At 47.0% G+C, this 24,318-nt stretch overlaps 1 protein-coding gene across 2 annotated transcripts in view; it reads left to right on the top strand.

Annotated features, from left to right (window-relative positions):
- Positions 1-12,827, top strand: part of Mlxip (MLX interacting protein) — a 62,144-nt gene extending 49,317 nt beyond the window's left edge. The window contains exons 9-17 of one of the 2 annotated variants that reach the window (XM_028766142.1): positions 309-963; positions 1,941-2,062; positions 2,202-2,358; positions 3,886-4,010; positions 4,573-4,671; positions 4,772-4,899; positions 5,100-5,223; positions 7,527-7,656; positions 8,267-12,827. In XM_028766142.1, coding sequence (XP_028621975.1) covers positions 309-963; positions 1,941-2,062; positions 2,202-2,358; positions 3,886-4,010; positions 4,573-4,671; positions 4,772-4,899; positions 5,100-5,223; positions 7,527-7,656; positions 8,267-8,388 — 1,662 coding nt within the window. In that variant the 3' untranslated portion in view covers positions 8,389-12,827. Of the gene's footprint in view, positions 1-308; positions 964-1,925; positions 2,063-2,201; positions 2,359-3,885; positions 4,011-4,572; positions 4,672-4,771; positions 4,900-5,099; positions 5,224-7,526; positions 7,657-8,266 lie in introns of both variants that reach the window. The other variant, XM_028766141.1, reaches the window with a different exon arrangement.
- Positions 12,828-24,318: the final 11,491 nt, after the last annotated feature.

The following is a 24,318-nucleotide window of genomic DNA, read 5'->3' as shown; positions in this document are numbered from 1 at the left end:
TCTGCCCTGTAACAGAAGATACCAGGGACTGTGGGTAGACCTTGACTAGACTCTGGAAACCAGATATCCCTAGGGTGCTATCCAGCTTTGTCTGAGCTCTGTGTTATCATTAGTTCCTAATGGAAACAAGACCCTTGCTAACACCCGGGAACACAGATCCATTTCCCCAGCCTAGCAGTGGGAGATAGCACTTCTATCCCTCAGTCCCTCGGTCCCTATGTCCACAGTTGAGCTATGTAGAACTAAACAGTTAAAGCTAATTATTCAGCTCTTGTACCTTTGTCTCTTCATGTCTCTTCCTTCCTTAGGGGAACATCTTGCCAAATACAGCTCTCCCTCCTGCGAGCCTGCCCAATAGCCTCATTGAATCTTCTGCAGCCCCCTCCCTGGATCCCACAGAGAGGCAGGGTTGTGAACGCACGTCTCAACCCGTGGACCCATTTATTCAGCCTGCAGACTTTGGTCCCTCTGAGCCACCATTGAGTGTCCCACAGCCCTTCCTCCCCGTCTTTACTATGACCTTACTTTCCCCTGGCCCTGCCCCAGCACCTGTTCCAACTGCATTGCCCTTAGTTCCTCCGCCTGCCACTACTCTGAACCCCCCAACTTCACCAGCTTTCCTGCAGCCACAGAAGTTTGCTGGAGTCAGCAAATCAACCCCTGTCATTACTCACACAGCCTCTGCAACCCTGACCCATGACGCTTCTGCCACCACCTTCAGCCAGAGCCAGGGCCTTGTCATCACAGCACACCATCCAGCCCCCTCCTCATCGCCCTGTGCTCTGGCACTGTCACCTGTACCCCAGCCACCAGCTGTGGGACCCCCTCAACCTCATTTAACTTTTATACACCCTAAACCTGTGTCCTTGACTGGAGTGAGACACAAACAGCCCCCCAAAATAGTGCCTGCTCCCAAACCTGAGCCTGTCTCCTTGGTGTTGAAGAATGCCTGCATTGCTCCAGGTGAGTTGTTGGGGGCGGAGCCAGCCAGCAGTGCCTAGGGAGCTTCCCTCTCTCTGAGGCTTTCAGTTCGCAACCCCTCCCTCCCATTTAAATAGAACAGAGCAGTATGGGTAATTCATATGTGGCAATTTATCTTTCTTTTTTTTTTTTTTTTTTTTTGGTTTTTCGAGACAGGGTTTCTCTGTGTAGCCCTGGCTGTCCTGGAACTCACTCTGTAGACCAGGCTGGCCTCGAACTCAGAAATCCGCCTGTCTCTGCCTCCCAAGTGCTGGGATTAAAGGCGTGCGCCACCAACGCCCGGCCTGCAATTTATCTTTCTATTCTGTATGTTTTAAAAGTAGTTATAGTTTTGATCTGGGTGTGGTGACCCATACCTGTAAACCCAGTGCTTGAAAGGTTGCAGCAGGAAGAATTTGAATTTGAGACCAGTCTGAGTTACAGAGTAAGTCCTAGGCTGGCCAAGGTTATATAATGAGACCCCAGTTAAAGAAGCTAAAATTGCGTTGGTGAGATGGCTCAGTAAGTGAAGGCACTAGCTGCTAAGTCTAACAGCCAGAGCTCCATCCTCGGGATCCACATGGTGGGAGGTGAGAATCAGTTCCTACAAGGTGTCCTCAGACTTCCACATGTGTACCATGCCACATGCATGCCTACACACACACCACAGAATAAATAAAATATAATTTAGAAGCTAAAGTAAATAAAAATAAGAGTCTTGAAAACATGATTTGAGAACACTTGGTCATGAGTGTCTCTTTTGGGGGTTATAGTATTAGTCTTTGAAGTAAAAAGTACAAAAATGTTTGAGGTTCCCTGGGGCTTTGTCTCCCTGCCCCCTTGGTGAGGAGCCACACGCTTCCCCAGCAGGGTATGGGACGCCTTGGTTTTCCTGGATGTCTGCAGATTAGTAGTTTTGTTAGTAACAGCCAGGCCTCTACAGGGTCAGGCCTTTACCTCCACAGCTCTTCATCCTACAGCTGCCTTCTCAGGCCAACCACAAAAGGTGATCATGACATCAGCTCCTCTGAAGAGAGAAGGGATTCTGGCATCTACTGTGTCCCCATCCAATGTGGTCATTGCTTCTGCTGCCATCACCAGGGTAAGAGAGCTGGCCTAGGCAATCCTCTAGTGTCCTCTGGTCTCCCTAGAGTGACCTGTTTGTGTGGCTCTCAGCCAGTGTAGCTGCTCGGCTCTGCTCTACATCAGTGGTACAAGACCTCTCTGCTGTGTCTCCACAGGCTTCTGGAGTCACAGATTTCCTCAGCCACAGCACGAGCAGCCAGCCTAGCCCTGTCTCTCGGCTCTTTTCTCCAAGTACAGTGCAAGACTCCCTGGTGAAGGGCGAGCAGGTCTCACTGCATGGGGGTAGTCCCCAGGTCCCTGCCACAGGCTCTAGTGAGTATTCACCTGAGTGGGGCCGTCGGGGCTTTGTAGAGAATAAGCTGATTGTTCTGGGTTGGGGAGGCCATTCACAGGTTCCCATAAGCAAGCTGGGCCTACAGAACCTTCTGTCAGCTCCTAGCACAGTCTGGGGAAATGCTCACTGGGAAGCTGTGGCCGCACCAGCAGAAAAGGAGGAGAGGGTGGTAGGCAGGCATGTCACATCAAGGGAGCCAGTACACCAAGGAAACCACCAAAGCAGGGTAGCTAGTATGCCCAGGGAACCACACTCAGAAGACCTGGCTTGCAGCAGCCAGTTCCATCCAGAAAGGGAACTGAATAGTTCTTGTCCACAGTCTGGAAAACTCAAGGCTGGGGTTGCTGTAGCCATGAAACCAGCAGCAGGCTCCTAGTCACAGCATCTTCCGTCCTAGTTTCTAAACTACTGCAAGTCTGTGGCCGTTTTCACATCTTACACTGAGGACAGTCAGGACAGTATTGGTTTTGCCTGTTGACTTGTAGAGTCAAAGGTCAGGGGCTAGAAGTCCTGTAACATCAGTATTGGGCTGCAGGTAGAACTCGGGTTTCTTCCAGTGTCATAACTCGGAAGGGATCTGGAAACATGCACATATCTGTACACAGTCTGTCACTGTGCTTCACCTTAATCCCTTTTCTTAGCTAAAATCATGGTTACTCCCGAAGGAATTACTTGGGAAGATAGGACTAAGGAAGGGTTTCCAGCTGAGAGGAATTATTGAACTTGTCCAATAGAAGGTTTTGAAGAATGGGACTCTTCAGTCTGGAAAGATACAGACTTAAGACATAAGTCAATTTTCTAAAATTATCTAGAGGATGCTGCCCTTGCCTGTGGGACTGCAGCGCACAACTTTCAGAGATGTGCACTGAAGCCTGGTAATCCAGGAGAAAATTAAATAGCTGGAAGCATTTGATAGAATAAAGTGAAACGGGCTAGGGACATTCTAAGAGGACCTTGGAAATGACCCCCAAGAGACAGCAGTGAATGGGACAGAAGCCTGTGTGGGTCAAAAGGTGGTAGTACTTTTTATTTAACGTTTTCACAGTGAGTGAGAGAAAGTAAATATGTAGAATTTAGAGAACAAAAGTAAAGTCATGCCAGTGTGCTGAGCACATGACCTAGGAGTTATTGCCTTAAAAGCCTCTAATGGCCCTGGCTGCCTTGAGGTGCCAATTTAGGACCTGGGTTGGCAGTTCAACTTTTCCTCTAAGCAATTCGATACCTGGAATGGGGCGGAATTCAACCATATTCTATGTCTAACTTCCTGTCTCAGGTGTTGCCTTGGAAACAGCAACTCCCCTTTGGGCTATGGGCAAGGGTTTCTCTACTATTTCCTCTGGAGTAGCTACAGAAGGTTTTAAATGGACTTCTAAGCCTGAGGACTTGCTGGAGTCCCTCTGGTTGTTGAGGACAGCTGTGGGGACAGGACAGGACAGGCAGGCTCACTTCATATTTTTCCAGTCACCTTCTCAAGTGCTTGCCTGCTGAGAGCATTTTCTTCTCAGGTCGTGACTGCCCCAACTCAGGCCAAGCTTCTCCGTGCCCGTCAGAACAAAGTCCCAGTCCTCAGTCACCCCAGAACAACTGCTCAGGGAAATCTACAGACCCCAAAAATGTGGCTGCATTAAAGGTATGGCTTACTTCTCTTGGATCTTGATTCCTTTGGGAAGGGAAGAAAACATCAGGAAAGGACAGCCACAGACCCAGCTCATGTTGCAACCTGGAAACACTAAGATGAAATTGACTCCAACTGTTTCCCATCCCACCAACAATCCCATGAAGGTTAAGGCCTTTTGAGAGCTCTGGGTGGGCACCCTGGGCCCAGGGACCCACCTGGGCCCTGGGCCCAGAGTCCTTATGCCATGGTTGGGCTCCATGCAGCCTTGGCCACACCAGTTGTAAGGAGGCAGGCCTGCAAACACTGGGTTGTAGAGAAGTAGGGAATCTGGAAGCCAGGGGAAGAGCACACAGTGCTTCCTACCTGTGAGCCCTGCCTACTCCTCACTGGCCCCTCTTAGAGCTTTTTAGCCATTTGCCTCTCCTTCAGTTTTCTGGGCCTGGCTTGCTGGTCATGTGCCCCAAGACACCAGTCTTTCTTGAGCTTCTCAGCATTGTTTTAGGCAGTGAGGAAGAACAAGTTGGTTGTGTAAAGCCTGGATTGTGTCTCAGTGACCAATTGATTCCCCTAATAGAACCGGCAGAAGCACATCTCAGCTGAACAGAAAAGGCGTTTCAATATTAGGATGGGCTTTAACACCCTGAATAGTTTGATCTCCAATAATTCCAAGCAGGTAAGTTCCCTGAGAGTGCCAAGACATGGTGATAGTGCACCATTCCTGTGTGTCAGTACCAGCTAAGTACTGCCACCTCTCAGCTACCTGTTCTCCACAGACCAGCCATGCCATCACACTGCAGAAGACCATGGAGTACATCACCAAGCTGCAACAGGAGCGGATGCAGATGCAAGAGGAGGCCCGGAGATTGCGGGAGGAAATTGAGGAGCTTAACACCACCATCATGTGAGGTTCCATTTGAGTCCTTCACCCCACACGTTTCAGAAAGCAGAGGGGACCCTTTGTGGCCTTTGCTACCTGTATTACAGCAGTTTGGTTTCTTGTCCTCCTCCCCTGGGCCTCTGACTTTATCCTTCCTGTATGGTCCCCCAGTCCCCCTCTATCACCAGCTACCCCATAGCATCCTCGGATTACTGTTGTTTCAGCTCCTGCCAACAGCTGCTACCTGCCACAGGAGTCCCTATCAACTGCCGCCAGTTTGACCACATGAAAGACATGTTTGATGAATATGTGAAAAGCAGGATCCTGCAGAATTGGAAATTCTGGATTGTATCTTTGGTTTTTTTCCTTGCTCTTTCTTTCCCCAGGGAACACACTAAAATAGTAGACAGTGCTCTTGGGTACCCCTTGAAGAAAGGTTCTCACATAGTCATCAGTGACTCAGGACTGGCAGTGCTATTTTCTGTCTCAGAGAAGAAAAGGCTCTAGGCTGGCCCTAGGGGCTGGGGAGACCACATCCAAGAGCTTTTCAGGGATAGGGAGGCAGATGGCCTGCTCTACTTTCAAGGTCTTTGGCAAACAAAGGCAGCTAGATTACTCCTGAGGCAGCAAGGTGAGAAGGAGGGGTCCTGCCAGCCTACCAGCCAGCTCAGTCCCCTCACTGACAGAGAGGGTGAGCCCTAGATAGAAACCAGGGCTTATTGCATTGATGAGTAGCCAAACCCCAGGTGATAGTGGTGATGTTTCTTCTTCTTCCTCATTTTATTTTATTTTATTTTATTTTATTTTATTTTATTTTATTTTATTTTATTTTTTCGAGACATGGTTTCTCTGTGTAGCCCTGGCTGTCCTGGAACTCACTCTGTAGACCAGGCTGGCCTCGAACTCAGAAATCCACCTGCCTCTGCCTCCCAAGTGCTGGGATTAAAGGCATATGCCACTACTGCCCAGCTCCTCCTTTTCTTTCTCCTCTTTTTCTTCTCCTACTCTTCCTTCTCCTCTTCTTCCTCTTCCTCCTCTTCCTCCTCTTCTTCCTCCTCCTCTTCCTCTTCTTCTTCTTCAATTTTAATTCTTCTTTTTCTTCCTCCTCCTACTCCTTCATCAAAATTTGTGGGTTTTTAAATTATTTTTGAATTTACGTATAAATGTGCGAATTGAGTACAAAAGTGCCTGAAGAGTCTGAAGAAGGCGTCAGCTCCCTTGGAGCTGGAGTCAGAGGCTGCTGTGAGCCTGCTGACACAAGTGCTAGGAACTGAACTTGAGTCTTCTACAACAGCAGTGCACACGTTCTTAACTGCCAAGCCATGTAGGCCCTTGTTTTGTTCTTGAGAGAAAGGCCTTTACTGCCCAGGATGACCCTGAGCTCCTGAGCTCAAACACGGCTTCTGCATCAGCCTCTGAAGTAACTATAGGCAGGGCTTGGAACCTATTACCTCAGACTTTTCTCTGCCTTAGTGTCCCCTGGTCTTAAGTAACCGAACAAGTATGTCCACCCAGGTGCCAGGACCTGTGCTCTGACCGCAGCTGCTCTGACCTCAGCCTTTGAGGTGGCAGCACTCCTGTTACCGGATGATTCCTGCCTCCCTGAGCCACAGCAACCCTGCTCTGAGAAGATGGACAGCATAGGACCATAGTAGGACCATAGGCCAATCAGTAGGAAAGACAGTTGTATAGAAACAGAGGAAGCAGAGAGAGAGAGAGAGAGAGAGAGAGAGAGAGAGAAACTGTTGTAGTGTCTTTGTGTGGATGTTTGCATTTCAGAGACTGTCTATATTCTGTTTGATTTTTGAGACAGTCTGAATTTATAGTGTAGGCTGGAACTTGCTTTGTAGTGCAGTGCTGCATAGCCTCTTCCTTTTAAGTGTACACCATTCCTATCTGTGTATTTATAATTTTATTACTATTGAGGATGAGTCTCAAGACTTCATACTACTACCTAGGTAAGAACTCTGTCAGTCGAGCCTGTAGCCTGACTCGAGACGGCAGCTGGCATGCCTCATTCCCAGATTTGCTTTGCTATCTTACTTTCTGCTTTTAGTGGAGCCTGGTGGCATTGTGGCATATGACATGGGTCAGAACTGCTTCAACAAAGTGACCTTTTCCACATTACTAGGCTGGGGTTGATACTATGGCATCAGAATTCAAGAGAAACATTTATATCTTCACTGGGCCCATCCTAGGTTCTTGGGGAGCTCTGCAGCAGGTGGTGAGCTTGCAGGCTGTGCCTAACACAAAAGTCAGGCTCCAGCTTCAGACAGACACCTTGCTGTGAGTGCTGTGTGCTTCCCATGCTCCTGCCAGCACACACGTCTCCTCTCTTCCACACAGCTGTCTCCTGTATCTGACTGACCTATGGTCTCATGTCCACCTCATTGTCCTTACCCCTGTGTGAGGCTGAAGATACTTGCTTTTTCTATCTTCTGTCCACTCAAAGGTCATTCATAGCTTGATCTCATGATGGGCACATCTTGCCTAGCAACAACTGATCTGTCCCTTCCTCTCTGATCAGTATTCTGTAGGCAGTTATTCAGAAGGAAAGTCAGCAGTAAGCCTGGCTTGCCTGAGCCTGCCTTTATCTGTATGCCCCTTAGCCCTCCTCCATGTTCACCTTTTCCTTAACCTAAGTCCTGCAGTTCAGCATGATCATCAAGCCACTGTTTGAGTCTTTCAAGGGGATGGTGTCCACCAGCAGCTTGGAGGAGTTCCACCGGACGGCACTTTCCTGGCTGGACCAGCACTGCTCTTTGCCTGTCCTCAGGCCAAGTGAGTGTGGAATACCAGACTTTGGGACTTGATGAGGTCCTGGAGGGAGAAAAGCCCTTACCTGGACAGTGTTTAGGAAAGTTTAGACTCTACTGCACAAAGCCAGGCCGGCCATGCAAGAGGCATGAGGATATAACACTGAAGGGGAATCCTGGAACCTGAAAAGCTGTAAGGGCCAGCATGGGTCTCTGAGCTGTCTTCCTCTCAGCAGACCTGACAGTCTGATCAGATCCAACTTACTTACTGAATATTTACCATTTGCCAGACTGTTTTAGGTGAATTTAGTGCTTTATTATTTAAGTTCTTCCTTAGTTCTAAATCTACAACTGTATATAAACGTTAGACAAGTTCAGTATTACAGCAGGTGCAACACTGTGGCAGCAGGAATAGCTTAGAATCCTTGGGCTTCTTGCAGCTCCTGCTAGGATGTGCACAGGCAGGCTGTGAGACTGGTCCCAGAATAGGGCTCCTGTCACTCTTCCCTGCTGTTGAGCTCTGGCCATCATCCTTGGTGCTTGGGAATCACTGCATAGGGTCACATGTGTGAGATTTGCATCCTGTCATTTTGAGTCTTGTGTGCCTGGCTGATTACGGCCTTCTCTTCTCACAGTGGTACTGAGTACCCTCCGACAGCTGAGTACCACCACCTCCATCCTGACAGATCCATCCCAGCTGCCAGAGCAAGCATCAGAGGCCGTTACCAGGATTGGCAAGAGATCAGGGGAGTCCTAAGCTTAGTTGGCATGTGGCTGCATGAGATGCCTGGAGATCCCCCTCATACCCTTCCTGACACACCGCCTCAGGGCTGCCCTTGACTCCAGTGGCCCATTGCAGCTGTCAGGATGCTGTGCTCAGGTCTGAGGCAGGTTTGAGGCCTGCCAACAGCAGTATCCCATCTTGGGAACCTTTGCTGTGACCTCCTACTCCGTGACCTCAATCATCAGTCTCCCCTGCATTTGGGGTGGCCCAGACAAAGGGAAACATCGGCTGTTCCAGTCTTGTCCTCCTGGTGTTGTATTGGGGTCCAGGGCCAACAAGTGCAAGCCAAGGAGACAAAGCCTGTTGCTGCAGGTGGGATCATTCAGGTCCTTCAGAATTCCTTTCTTGAGACTTCAAGACTTGGCTCCTGTCACATCTGTATCTACTTGTGCTCCCCTGGCAACCTCTGCACACTTTTTGCCCTCCGTAGCAGCAGTGAAGTCTCTCCCATCTCTTGCAACCCCATCAGCACCTAATCCTCTGGGTTACTGTTCCAACCTCTGCAGAAAGCAGTGTACCACTTCCCTAGTGTATTCTATTGAAGGGGAAATCTTCTCCACAACCCCTGAGCACACATGGAAAATAATGGACATGGAGCCCAACTGGACAGGATGAAGGCACCAGCCATGCAAAGCTGCTGTGCTGGCTCAGAACCTCCCCAGGCAATGTCTTGTCTGTGTCTTAGTCCTGTCTGCATTGCAGTAGCTGTGATGTTTCAACATTGCTAGGGCCTCAGCCTGGACCCTCTAAGGCCTCACAGTTGGGGCGCTTCTGTGCCTGTTCTCCACCCACTTCTACTCTGCAGTTGTGGGAGAGGCATATGCACTCCTGGGATGGTGTCACCCTTGGTTTTAACATTCAAAGGTCACACTCCATGATGCTGCTGTCATCCTGGTCTTTTATCTGAAGTTTAGCTGGAGGTCCAAACCAAGACAGTTCAGACCAAAGATGTCATCATACTTAAGTCTGTCTCTTCTTGTATGAGGAGGAAGAAACAAAATGCTGTCAAGACAAGATGTCGAGGAGTCAGCCTTGAAGCTATCTTCAGGCTAGCTGGTGAAGTGCTGTGCTTAGATTTGAACCAGTGGCGTTTGGAGGGTGACAGGTGTCTGAAGATTCTAGTGTCCCAATGTGTGTTACAGATGGTAGAGACATGGAAAGGTTAGGGGAAGGGGGGACTTGACCCTCGTCCTTCTCTTCGCTGCCTCTGAGATGCCGCAGGTGGTGAGGTACTCTGCAGCACTCAGGGAGCCCGGTAAAGGGCGCCTCCCGGAAGAATGTGCTTTTTTTGTCCTGCTGTGACACCTAGAGCAGGCAGCAGGCTTTTTCTTGGACTCTGTCCTCCTGGCCTTGCCTCACCATGCTGCCTGTCCTGAGAAGACCACGTGAAGAGGGGAGCCCAGGATGTCCCCATTTGGAAGCTCCTGCTGATGCCTAAGCCTGCCCTGGACTAGGTAGTTGGAGGACAAAGAAAGGGTAGGGGCTGCCGGCCATGTCAGCATTTATGCTGCAAGCCGTTAACCAATTGCTTGCACCATTGTCTAATTTCTGTCCTGTATGGGAATAGCTTGGTGGCCCTCCTCAGCCGTCCTGCAAAACATGTTTACAGGTTGAGGGAAGAATACAAGGCATATAGGCTGGACCTTGGCATTTCCACCAGGCACCCCTTCTTTTCCCAAGGACAAAGTGAAATTGTCCTTTAGAAGGTGAAGGCCACTGTGGTAAGAAGGAAAAACTAAACCGCTGCTGTGAGGGTCTCGAGAAGCCCAGCCCTTCCTCCTCCCATGCCACATGACACAGGCCACAGCATGGCTGTGCAGGGCTTTTGGTTCTCTCCTCCCCTTGTAGGGGAGTAACCTTGTTTTTAAAACTCTATGGGGTATAAGATTGGCCTTTTGCTTCTCTGGCCTACCTCTTCTTTTTGCTGAGTTAATTTCATCCTGTTTCCTCAGATGTTTAAGGCTGTTGTTAGTTTGTGTGAAACTGGGGTGACAGAGGGAGGGAGGGATGGGTGGGAGAGAGAGAAAAAGTGTGTGTGTGTGTGTGTGTGTGTGTGTGTGTGTGTGCAGACTTTATTAGGTGCATGTTTGTTTTGTTTTTGACCCCATTTCCTCTCTCTTGGTGCTCACCTTTGCCGTGGCTACGAGGCCATAGCGCTTTAAAGTCTCCTCCAGGAGTGATTATTTCTGCCTTGGAGATTTTCTTATTTTGAAATCTTGCCTGATGAACCTGTCCAATCAGAGGGTCCTGGCCCTGACTTCTGTCCTGGACGCCAAGGTCAGCATTTGGGAATAGCCAAGGCCATTCTGCTTGGGGTCTCGAGACCTCTGGGCGCTGACCACACTGTTCAGCTGGGGTTTGTTTACAGTTATTTTCATTCCCATTCCTGTCCCCACTCACACAGAAGAAATTTCAAAATGTTGGCACTTTGGCGAATAAGAATATCGGCCAAAAAGGAGAAACCACAAAGCCACCTGGGAAATCTCTGCAAGTGTTTCTGTGAAATCTGAACAAGCCATCAGCACATCTTCTGCCTGTTCTTTCACTATGAGTGGGAACTGCAGAGGCAGGGTAGCTTTGGCTAAAGTGCTTCCTCAAAGTTATCAGAAGGTTATGCACCAGCTGTTACCCTCAGAAGCCAAGGCTAGGATTGCTCCAGTGGTTTCACACAGCACAGGGGAAGCACGACAGCTTCAGGACTTGATGTTGACATACTGGGTCTTGAAGTGGCTGGAAGTGGTCAGCCAGCACGAATTCTCATGTGGCCTAATCATGAACCCTGGATCTTGTCTGTGTGCTGTCACTTATGCCCCCTCCCCCAGACATACCTAGAGATGTGTCCTCTAGGGTTCTATGCCCTAAGAATGATGTCCACTTAGATTCTTAGGGGACGTGGCATGCATTTTCTGGTAGAGTTCAGTGGCAGGTGGCACCACACCTGCCAGTGGCCAGCAACCCCTCTTGGATGTGTTGGGATACTGTGGCTGCTGGGTCACCTGGCTTCAGGGGTCAGCTCCTTTCACCTCCTGGCTCTTGTCTTCCTTCCAATGTCAGAAATCCCTTTCTGTTCATCCTAACCTGGTTCCTCAAGGGTCTCTGTCTCACTTAAGAGAACATGGGTATATGTGGGCCTCTCACTTTTCTTTTCTGGGAGGTAGACATGTCCTCTTTCTAGATGAACAGATACAGGGCACAGTTGAAGCCACCACTGTGCATGGAACTTGTTTTTCTCCGTGCCATCTGTAGTCTTGTTGGCAAGGTGTGTAGACAGTGATACAGGAACAGTCACCTAGAATGTTTGTATTTCAGAGAAGTACAACTTTGGGCTTAGCCCCTTGGTGTCCTGTTTCTGAGGACGAGTCCTGGGTCTGTGCAAGTGTAAGAGGACACCAGCAGTTGTGTTGCTGTGGAAGAGTGTGAAGGCACAGAGTGTGAAGCATGTGGGGAATGTGTCCCTTCAGCACACACCTCGGCCAGGATCTCCTCAGCAGGTTTTGCGATCTTAAGGACAGCAGGTGGGAGACAGCAGGAGTGTGAGAAGAGCCTTAGGAAATAGCCCCCACCCCGTGCCACTTCAAATAAGGGCAAGAGCAGGTCAAGCTACCAGCTCCTTCTAAGGAATGGGCCTCTGTTCCCTAGATAGGGCGTCTGCTTGTCAGAGCTTGTAAGGTTCAACCTTCGGGAAAGAAAAGGGAACTTTCCACAGTGAATGTTAGCGTGTGTGTGCATGCGCACTTGCTCAAGCCTGTGTGTGTGTGCATGCGTGTGTTTACTTGGTGGAATTTTATTTTTGTAAAATTCCTTTCCAGTTATTTAGTAGAATTCACCTATATCTCCCTGTCAAACTTTGGTTCCACCGTTATAGCTCCGGGCATAGTGAATTTGGAGCTCGTTTGAGATTCCTGAACAGGATCTGGCATCTTGAACACTGAGACTGTGGAAGGCGGGAGACGCTGATTATATATCTATTTCCTAGTTTACATCCTGCAGGTTCAAAGGTCTCATGGCCTCAGCTAGGCTATGTCCCTCTTGGGGGAGTCCAGTACCCCTCCCCCTAGGCACCTTGTCACCTGAATCTTCACCCCATGAAGGGAAAGCAGGCTTATTTGCTTGCTCTGTAGCGCCCCAGCATGTTCTCCTTCACGTTCTTCAAGTTTCAGCTTCCGTGCACAGGCTAAGTGTATGTTGTGTGCTTTGGTGATGGTATAGGGCACCTTTGAGGAGGCAGCTATTCCTGGGGTAGGGTGGGTTTCACTTCTACCAGAGATCCCTGGGGCTGCTCCCCTGAGCGTGGTCCTCCTGAAGCCTGCTGTTGACAAGCACGTTTCCACCAGCTGTACCCAACACTACAATGCATTTTTAAAACTATATTTGCATCTAAGACAATAAAATCTTATTTTTTTTTTTGGAAAGATTGTTCTGTGTGACCTTCAATGCTGTCCATTGAGCAGTGGGAGGGGTGAAGTAATGAGATCAGAACCATGTGATGTCATGGCTGGCTGGTTCCCTGCAGCCTTTGGAGATAAAGGCTCAGCCAGGAATGTAGGTATGTGGAGTGGGTGAGCAGGAGGATTCTGGAGGTGCATTCAAGAAGATGGCGGTCCTAGAGGCCTGCATGCGGAGAGAACTGACAGCAAACACTGGATGTGGTAAGTAGAGCTCTTGTACCCAATGGTCTGGAACTCATGGAGCTCTGTGCCCATCAGGTACATTGCCAGAGCATGGCCTACACTGGCCCAACAGCTTTAAAAGTGCTCCAAACCGTGGTAACAAGCAAGGGCACAGTGTGCTCCCTTGCTAACTGTTGATCCAGTACCCTAGATAGAATTACTGAAATGTTGACCAATAGAGGTGTCCCTTTGTTCAGTCCTGACTGTTCTGATCATCTCTGTTTAAATCAGAAAATTACCTTTCTTCCATGTTGCTCTCCTCACCCTGACTCCTAGCACCAGGACAGAGTGGCCAATGAGAGCCTGCCTCTCTGAGGAACTGCTGGCTTTTTTCATGAGGCAGCAGCCGAGATGTAAATCTTTTTACCTGAAACTCTGTGAGCTAATATACAGACTCTTATCTTGTCAAAACACCACACCTCCAAGAAAAAAAAATTGATGACACGAAGCAAGGCGTTGGGGCCTTGAGAACTGGAGTCTTAGAGGAAGATCATCAGTTTGCAGACTCATTTGAGCTAGAAAGACCTTGCTTTCTACTGTGCTAAACAAGAGGTATCTGCTCTATTCGTTTCAAAGTTTTGAATCTATCGCCATGTATCTGTGGGATTTAGAAAGATGCTACAAGAGGCAGAATTTGGAAAAGGCTGAGTTTGGGTGGGCTGAAGAGCAAGCAACCGCAGTTAACACACCCAGGAGTGTGGTCAGTGCCTCCAGAGAGCCCAGTTCTGAGGTGTGTGTTAAGCCTCTGCTGTGGTCAGACCTTCAGCTGTAATAGTGATGCATAAACCTCTGGACAATTTAAAGTGTGTGCTATCCTTATTACTGATTTGCAGAGTCCAAGGCTCCATGGGGCTGAGACTAAAAGGTCACCTTATAAATGGCCAGCTTATCCACCAGGTCCCAAGCCCAAACCTGGATCATCACCCTAATGTTCTTGACCTCTTTTCTCCTTTATCCTCCCTCACAATACCAGTCGTGTCAGGTTTACCTTTTCGATCCCAGATCTGTACACTCTTTTTCATCCTACCGTCATCATTCCATGCCTGGTTATATCATTTTCCAGCTGGCACACAAAATGTATACTCCAACCCAGTCTATGTGTCTCTCCCTCACAGTGGGACTTGTAGGGACCCAAAGCTATGACTCATGTCACTCCTGTGTCCAGCTTTCCAGAGAAACCTGCACGCCCTAACATCAAGTCCTTTCCCCATCCCATCCGTATGGCACCTGCTTGCCTCTGAGACTGCATCTTTGTTCTTTGTGGTTCCTGGCACATGCCATGCTTGGCAGTTTATTCTCCAAAGACTCCCCCAGGGCACATTTTCTCTTCCTAAGCCTCTTCCCCATCTTAACTCCCTTTTCTGGCTCCTTTCATTTTTCCCCTCCGGATCTTTCTTTGAGAGTAGTTTGATCAGGAGATCAGTTCTAGTTTTCCCTCCAATTCATTTGACTTCAAAATGTCCCGTGTTCCTCAGAATACCTGTGTGTTTAAGATCAGTGTTTCTTCCCCATGAAGTTCACAGCCCATTAGGGCATAGACCCATTGCCTCTTGTTCACTGGTACCCAGCACACAACTAGCACATAGCAGGGGCCTAGGTAAACTGGATGAACTCTAGCCCCAGGCTTATTCACTGCCCACCCCACCTGCCTTTCCCAGAAATGGTGAAAGAAGAAAGACTTCTGAGTTAGAATTTCAGAAGGGAGGTTGGCAGTTAGCAAGTAAAAGTGCCAGGCTACAGAGGATATCAATTATGCTTACATAGGAAATTTTAAAATGCTTTATTTTTTTTAAAAAAATTGATTATTTGGGCTGGAAAGTTGGCTCAATGGTTAAGAACACTGGCTACCCAGCACCCACATGGCAGCTCATGACCTCTGAGGGCACCAGGCGTGCATGGGTACACATGTATATGGAAAAAAAAACTATACACAAACTAATAAATGTTTTTAAAGGTTATTTTTATGTGTATAGGTGTATCTGTATGTACTACATTGCATGCCTGGTGCCCAAGGAGGCAAGAAGAGGGCATCGCTTCCCCTGGAATGGAATTACAGATTTTTTTTAAACTTTTGTTTGTTTGTTTGTTTGTTTTGTTTTTTGAGACAGGGTTTCTCTGTATAGCCCAGGTTGTCCTGGAACTCACTCTGTAGACCAGGCTCAGAAATCCACCTGCCTCTGCCTCCCAAGTGCTGGGATTAAAGGCGTGTGCCACCACCACCATCTTTTTATTTTTTCAAGAGAAGGTCTCACTCTGGGTGTGGTGGAACTCAAGGATGGTCTTAAAGATCCCCCGCCCCTGCCTCCCAAGTGCAGGGATTAAAGGTGTGTGCCACCACACCTGGCGCTTGGACACGTCTTTCAGATGAGATTTCCCATACATACAGTGGTGGATACTGAAGAAGTGGACATGCAGTGAGCATGGTCTATTCCAGTGGTCAGCTCAGGGCCAGTTTACTTTCCATCCACCTTACCTTCATTTCTGTTATTTTGAAGTAAACCCAGACACCATGTGGATTTTATCTGTTAAGAGCATTTTAACTTTATTTTATTTTATTTGTATTTATTTTATTTGTAATCTCAGCACTCAAGGCCAAGGCAAGCAAAAGTCTGTGAGTTCTGGCCCACTATAGTCTACATAGCAAATTTCATGCCAACCAGGACTACATGTAAGCCCCTGTCTTAAACATGCAAAGAAACAACAGAAACTCCCTCAAATACCGCCCCCATTTCCAGAAATGCAGTACTACTTGTTAAGTCATTCCAAAGCTCCTGACAGGTTACAGTAGATAAAAAAATCTGGAGAATGGAGCTTTTGTGATTCATCAGATTTCTCTTTCACTGAATCATTCGCTAGACAACCCTTATTTAGAAAAGGGAAGAACTTTCTAAGATAAGAGTTTACTTTCCTGCCTGAATGAATATGGCACAGCAAGCTGCCTAATCTCTTTATCGACTCTGATTGGGTACAGCTCCTGGGCTGGTTGGTTCCATTACAGTTGTAGTGGGGGCAGGGCCTGAGCCAGCAGAGACTGGCAACCCCGCCACCCACTCAACCAACCAGCCCCATTCCATTGCGGCTGCTGCTAACTCCTAAGTTATCCATGCCACCTATCAATGGGGGTGTGACTATCTTCCACTAGGTCACGTACAAGCACCTCCAGCTTCTTCCCCTTTGTCCCTTTGTCTGTAACCACCCAGCATTTTCTTTTTTCTGGTCCCCTTTGATCAAGATCTGTACACTGAAGTCTGTATTTGATGTACATGTGGGGAGTTCAACAGTGACTTTACCGGAGATCGAACAAATAGATATTGACCCCGAGTGATGAGGTCAACATCTGGGGGCTCTGAGATCCCACAGGAGCTCAAAGGATGAAAGACAAAGAATGCCCTAGTGGTAGGAACATTTGGGCCAGGAGCTACCTTCTAAGCAAGGTTAGTCAGACAGAGCAAAAGATCTCACAGGCAAAACCTGTGGGGAAAGGAAGAGTGAATTTCAAAGGAAGGAATGATTACCAAATCTTAATAATGTAACATCTTAGATTTTCAAAAGTTTTGCCTGCCCCGGGGTTTTTTCTTTTTTCTTTTTTCTTTTTTTTTTCTTTTCTTTTTTTTCCCAGGGTTTTTCCTTGTCACTCACCTCACTCGCCTTTTGCATTTATCTCCTTTGCCACTGACTCATTCCTCTCACAAGTTCTTCTCAGCTCTGCTTCTCACCAACCTCACTGTAACTCAGTCACCCCTGCCAAAAGTCGTAGTTCACCCATAACGTGCACGCGTGCAGGGCACTGCCGACACTTTCCTGCCTTAAGCCAAACCTTGGGGGCGCCACCTTGAATCTTTATTCTCTTCACTGCTCACATTCTTCCTCTGAGTGAGTCCCCCCAAAATAAACATAAACCCAACCCCCTTTTCTTCACGCTGACCAGCTAGACAAGCAGGATCTTCTCCAAATCCTGCAGCTTTCCACACGGCTGAGTGCCTTTCAGGAAGCTTGCACTAGGCCAAGGCCTGCCCAGACTTGTCAGGGCTTCCATTGCCTTCACATAAAATCCAACGTCCTTACCGGGCAGGCCTGGGTAGTCAGGCTCCCCCTGGCCTTCAGTAAGTGACAATGGTTACAGGCTAGATGTTGTCATCTATCGTGGATAGCAGTCACAGCTACCTCATGTTTTGTTTGAGACAGGGACTCTAACTCAGTCTGGCCTTGAAGTCTGCATCCTCTTACCTCAGCCTCTCAAGTGATGGGATTATAGGTGTCACTGTACCCAGCTCCGCATAGATTATTGGTAGGACTAAATATGCCAGTTTATAGCACCTATGAAGACAGCAACTTTTGTAATTCATCTCTTTCTCTATTCTTAACAAATTGTATCCTAGTTTAGATTTCTTGGTTCTTAGTAAAGCTGTGGCTAAGGCTATCCTCCTTTGAATATCTAGATACACCTATTCATTGTTCTACATTCACCAGAGTGAAGCTTTCATCTTCATTGGTCAAATCCAAAGTGTTACTATGGTTCCATCCAATTCTGTGGCATAGGTAAGAGTTATACCCTAACAGACTCCTAGGTCTGATTCAAAAAGATCAGAAGTATTGGGTGTAGGGGCACACACTCTTAATCCTAGCACTCAGAAGGTAGAGTCAGGCAGACCTCTGTGGGTTCTGGGCCAGCCTGGTCTACATAGAAAAGTCCAGGCTAGCTAGCTAGAGTTACTTGGTAAGACCCTGTCTCAGAAAGAAGAAACCAAAACCTCAGGAAACAGCATGAGGCTTCCTTTTTTGCAAGCTCTGCCCTTTCCTGTACCTGCACTCACTGTTCCTCCAGAATAAAAAGCCCACAGACATTCACCGTAACACACTAACACTGTCCTTTGGTTATGTGGCCCAGGTTCCAGGCAGAGGAACACTCCATGGCTCACCAGCCATGCCCGATGATCCCCTCACCTTTTGCCAAGATTTTCTCCCCAATCCCATTGCTTTCTTCCTCCATACTCTGCCCTGGCTTAGCTCAGCCCACCTTGGCCTTTGAATTCTCACTGGTGCTATGTTTCTGTCAGTTGCTCATACCACATTCCACCCTCTACTTGGCAATGTAACCCTCGGTACCTCTTGCACGTTATTACCCTGGCCCGGGGACAAGGACCATATCTCATTTTATCAGACATCTGTCATGCATACAGCGTCTACACCCAGAGTACTTAGTAAGGTCATGATTTAAATCACATCTACCACTACCTGTTAGCATAATGCAGCAGCCTGTGAAATAGGTAGTATTATTACCCCACTTTAGAGATAAGGAAATTGAGGCTTAGAGAAGCTTATGTAAAACCCAAATGCTGATCTGAGCTGTATAGTCTTGGGTGTGTCTGACTATAATGCCCAGTCAGGGCTTCCCCTGAACTAGCAGCAAGTGTCATCTCTGTTGGATACTTTTACATCAACCCGTTTTGTCTTCAGAGTCTACAGAAGAGATTCTGTCTCTCGCTTTGGACATGAAAGCTGAGATTTACCTTACTTCCATCACAAGAACCCTTGACAGATGAGGAGCACAGGGGACTTCTTCAGTTTGACGAAAGACATCTGTGAAACATCTGTTGACTAGTTACAGACAGAGCCTCCTTTAGGATCAGGAACAAGATTGGGGTGTCACTTTGTGCTACTTCTAGGCAAGGAAGAAGAATATAAAGTGTTTACATTCAGAAAGGAAGAAGTAAAACTATTTCTTCCATGTAAGTGCCGAGGAGAATCCCCCTTAGCACCTGTGATCAGATGGGATTGGTTGTCTTTATCACGGTATACCAGTAAGCAACAAAGCTGGATGTGTGAGCGACATGATGCTCTACATGGAAAACTCAAAAAAGGCCCATGCTCACACACCCCTCTTGGAGACAATAGGTGGGTTCAAGAAGGTTGCAGGAAGTACACAAAAATGAGCTTCGTCCATGTACATCAATAAACAGCCTAAAGATGAAATTAGCATCCTCAGGCTAGCAAGATGGTTGGTAAAGGCACTTGCTATGTAAACCTAATGACCTGAGTTCAATTCTCAGAACCCAAGGTGGAAGGAGAGGATACATTCCTCTGACCGCCACACATACCATGTGCGCACATGTGTCCATTGCACATACACATTACTAAGTAAAACAAACCTATGCAATGTATCTAAATTTTAGGATTTTAAAGAGTAAGGTCATAAGCCAGGCATTGGGAGGCAGGGGCAGGTGGATCTCTGTGAGTTCAAGGACAGCCAAAGGTACATAGTGAGACTCTGTCTCAAACAAACAAACAAACAAACAAACAAAATAAGAATAAAATCCTAAGGAGTAAATTTAACCAAGAAAATGCAAGAATTTTTTACAAGTTGGACACATGCCTTCAGTCTCAGAATTCAGGAGCCAGAGGCAGATGGATGTTTTGAGTTTGAGGTCAGCCTTGGCCACACAGTGAGACTATGTCCCAAACAATTTTTTAAAAAAAAAAAATTGAGAACTATTATGAAAAATAAAAAGAAACAAACTGTTTCTCTGTAGTACATTAGGAGTAAGTGCTAGGATTATAGGTGTGCACCATAATGCCCCATAAACAAACCTTAAACCCATGGCAAGTGAAATAGGCTAGACACACAAGGTCACATATTGTACAAATTACATACAGATGAGATTTCTGGGTAGCATGCATATATCCAAAGAAACAATGCATATCATCAAGGGCTGAAGGATGGACAGAAAGGTGACATTGTTTCAGAACCTGTTGGCAACAATTATATAACTTTGTGGACATACCAAATGCCACCAGATCCTGCATTTTAATATTGTTCATTTTACGTTGTATGAATTTTTCTTTTTGTTGTGTTTTTTGTTTGTTTTGTTTTTGGTTTGGTTTTGTTTTGAGATAGGGTTTCTCTGTGTAGCTTTGGCTGTTCTAGAACTTGCTCTATAGACCAGGCTGACCTCGGACTCACAGATCCACCTGCCTCTGCCTCCTGAGAGCTGGAATGAAAGGGGTGTGCCACGATATTGGACAGTAAGTTTCTTTCAATTAAAAAAAATGTTGAAAGAAATTATCTCAGCACATAAAAGGTTAAGTAAATCAGGAGAATCATGAGTTTGAAAGCTAGCATGAGCTGCATTTTACACACCGAGGCCCTGCATCAAAGAGAGAGAGAGAGAGAGAGAGAGAGAGACAGAAGGAGGGAGGGAGGGAGGAAAGAAGGAAGGAAGGGAGGAAGACAGGCAGGCATTCTGTGTTCATGGTCTGGAAGGCTTGCTTCTATTGTAACCTGGCCATCTCAAAGTGATCTGTAAACTCAATGCAGTCCTCATTAAAATTTCATCTGCCTTTCTGCAGAAATAAGACAAGCCAGTCCTAAAATCCATGTGGTAAGGCAGGGAACCCAGGAAAACCAAAACAATCTTGAAAAAAAAAGCAAAGTTTAAATCCATATTTTAAAACACTGTGAGCTAGGTGTGACGGCTCATATGTGTTGAGGCTACTTGAGACCCTGTGTCAAACAAAACCAAAAAACAAGATGAAGCAAAGAGTAGCTGGGGTTATGTATTACTCAGTGAAGGAGCTGCTGCCTAGCGTGGGCAAGGTCCCAGGACTCGGGGAGGGACAGTAAAACAAAACCAGAAAATAGGATTTGTTGGCAGACTATGGAGATAGCAGAACTGTTAGTAAGTAGGTAGTAGGAATATAAAAATATAAAAATATAAAAATATAAAAGAAAGCTGAGCTTCCACGAGGAAAAGGCTGTGCAGGGTGAGGACCTGAGTTTGAATCTCTGTATCCCAAGGAAAAAGCCAGATGCAGGGAGAGATGGCTCAGCAGTTAAGAACACTGGCTGTCCTTCCAGAAGCCCTGGGTCCAATTCCCAGCATCCACATGGTGGCTCACAACCATCTCTAACTCCAATTCTCCTATCTGTGGACACCAGATACATAAGGTGCACAGATAAACATACAGACAAAACATAGAAACACAGAAAAGAATTTTAAAGAAAGAAAATATCTCATGACGTAGTGTCTCCCTGTAATACTAGCACTCTGACAGGAAAAACGGAGAGGGGGACCGTGTAATTCCCGGAGACTCAAGCACAGCTTGTCTTGAGCTTACATACACATAGGTAGCATGCACAACAGACAAGAGACCCTGCCAAAGTAAAAGGGGTCAGCCAAGGTTGTTCTCTGAACTCCGCAGGTGTGCCATGGCGCCTGCACACACACCAAACAAGGATCCGATCATATTTTAAGAAATGTTTATACCAACATTACTTACATCCAAATGTGGAAACACCCCTTGAATTGAAGACTGTATTAAGCCGATTGTGATCTTTTCACATCAGGGAGCGTTGTTCTCTCAAGAGGAATGAAGCACCGGCATATGCTTCGATGTGGAACTTGAAAGCATCATGCCAGATAAAAGAAGCCAGGCACAGATTGCCACTCACACATTCAGTGATTGTATGTCAATGAAATACCCAGAACAGACAAACTCATAGACAGAAAACAGATTGGTGGCTGCGGGGGGCTAGAGAGAGTCAGTACAGAGCAACTGTTAACTTGGAGGTAAAATCTTCTGGAACTAGGTCATGATAACTGTGGATATGAATTGTAGTGGTGAGTTTAATGGTCAACTTGACACAACCTAGACTCTCCTGGGAAGAGAGTCTCAGTGAGGCATATCTTGATCACCGGTTGTCTTGTGGGTACATCTGGGAAGGGGTAATTATACTGATTGCCTTAGGTGACAGAGGAAGACCCAGCCTGAAAGTGTGTGACATCACTCCCTGGTTTTGAGCCCTGGACTATGGATGCGGTGTGACCAGATACCCCAGGCTCCTGCCCTTGTGACTTCTCTACGGTGCTAAACTACAACCTGGAACTGTGAGCCAAAATAAACCTGTCCCTAAGTTGCTTCTCTGTCTTCAATTTTGAAACTAGGTTTCACTATATATCCCTGGCTTACTGTATCGTCCAGAATGGACTCATCACCTTCCTGCCTCAGCCTCCTGAGTCCTGGTGTTATAAAACATGTGACGGCGGCACACACACACACACACCCCCGCCCTAAAGACTGTTCTTTAGAAAAATAGAATGATCTCTCTAAAGTCATTGCATAGTAATGTAATGGTAATGGTAAGTCTAAAACAAGTCCAAGGATATCTGATGTTAGCGTTGATGCTTCTGGGGAACCATCTTTCTGGGGCCTTGCATAAGTCAGTTGTTGACGTCTAGACTCAGAATTGAGATTTAATAGCTTTATTATAAAGGACTGTCATTTTAGATAATCTAATAAAGGGCTTGGGGAAGCAACAGGGCTTTGGTTATACTGTATATCGGTTAAACAAGGAGCCATCTCACAAACAAGCTTTGACGATTCTGTGCAGCTCCAAGAGTTGGCGAGCAGTAGAAACGGTGAATAGCGGACTGGCTCATCTCAGAGATCCGTAAAGAGAAACCTGCGCGTTCCTGACCCACTGTTGAGGTGAGAAATCTTGGGACCACCGTTGTTTTACCTTTGCTGCTGATACTCCTCGCCGCCCCTATTTTCATCTTCGTTTTCACTAACCGCTATTTCATTTTAAACTTTAAGATCATATTTATTAACTTCACCGACTTCCAAAATAATACTAGTTAAGCAGGGTGTGGTAGCTCACACTTGTAATCCCAACTCTCAGGCAGGTTGCCACAAATTCAAGGCCAGGCTGCATAGTGGGTCCCAAGCCAGCCAGGGTTACAGAGCTAAGATTCCGTCTCATCAATGATTGCAAGAGCCGGGCGGTGGTGGCGCACACCTTTCATCCCAGCACTTGAGAGGCAGAGGCAGATGGATTTCTGAGTTCGAGGCCAGCCTGGTCTACAGAGTGAGTTCCAGGACAGCCAGGGCTACACAGAGAAACCCTGTCTCGAAAAAAAAAAACAAAACAAAACAAAAAAATGATTGCAAGATAGGGCTGGCAGGATGGCTCAGCAGGTAGAGGCATTTGCTATGTAAGCCTCGTGATCCACATTTGATCCCCAGAACCCATGTATAAGTGGAAGGAGAGAAATGACTTCTCAAGGTTGTCCCCTGGCCTCCACATTCACCCCATGGCACATGCGTGCACATGTATACCCACGTCATTCACACATAGTGATAACGATAAATATTTTAAAAAGAACATCTGCAAGCTGAATGGATAAGCATAGAAAGGAAATGACTCCCCTCCCCAAAGATGCTTTTGGTGCCAGTCTTGCTTTCTGTCCTCCCTCCTGTGGGACAAAGACACACAGACATGAGTAGCTCTGACTCAGGAAAAGATTGTTATACAGTGGGGTGATTTTTTTGTTTTGTTTTGTTTTTGAGTTAGGGTCTCATGTTTCTTAGTTTGGTCTCCAACTCTCTGTAGCACAGGCAGGCCATTAAACTTAGGATCCTTCTGCCTCCACCATCCCAGAGATATGGTTGGCAGTGTGTGTGTGTGTCACCATGTTCTGTATTGGACATGGTGTCTCCCACCTGTACTCCCACCCCTTGGGACATGGAGGCAAGAGGACTGCTTTATGCTCAATCTGAGCTAGCGATTTTGTCTCAAAGTTTTATAACCGGCCTTTATACATTAACCTGGCATTTTACCTGCTGTTGGATATTCTTTGAGAATTGCATAATTCTATCACATAAAGAAACACCACAACTCTCTTCCTGCTCACTGCCTTCTGTTGAGCTATTTGGGTTGCATTGTAGCCATGAAATTGTGTCTCTCACATCCCCTACTTTGGGAAGTGTGATTGGCTGAGAGCCTCTGAGAACCCCACCATGAAGCACTGCTTTTTACCAGCTACCCCGAGCCAGTGACAGTGTAGCAGGTACTGAACTGGCTCACCCTTGGGAGATAGGAGACGCCTCTGATGATCAACTTTGGCTTGGTTTCCTAGCAGTTTAGTTAAACCCTGTTAGTAGGAGCCACACATGGGAAGGAGCCCCTGCCTAGAATCTCAGGACTCAGTAGATGAAGGCAAGAGATTTGGAGTTCAAGGCCAGCTTTAGCTACATAGAAAGTCTGAGACAGCCTGCATGACCTGTCTTAAAAAAAAAAAATCAAAGCAAACAAAAACCCTCTTAAACTAGCTACACACACTGAGAGCTGCCTCCAACTTCCCTTGACCCCTTCCTTCTCCTTCAGCAAGGATCAGATCTCCTTGGGAGTTAGAAGACTCTCCCCAAACCCCACCCCCACCCCCACCCCTAGTCC

This window comes from Grammomys surdaster, unplaced genomic scaffold, assembly GCF_004785775.1.
Source record: "Grammomys surdaster isolate TR1022 unplaced genomic scaffold, NIH_TR_1.0 166, whole genome shotgun sequence".
Classification (NCBI taxonomy): domain Eukaryota; kingdom Metazoa; phylum Chordata; class Mammalia; order Rodentia; family Muridae; genus Grammomys; species Grammomys surdaster.
This window is presented reverse-complemented; position numbering and strand designations above follow the sequence as displayed.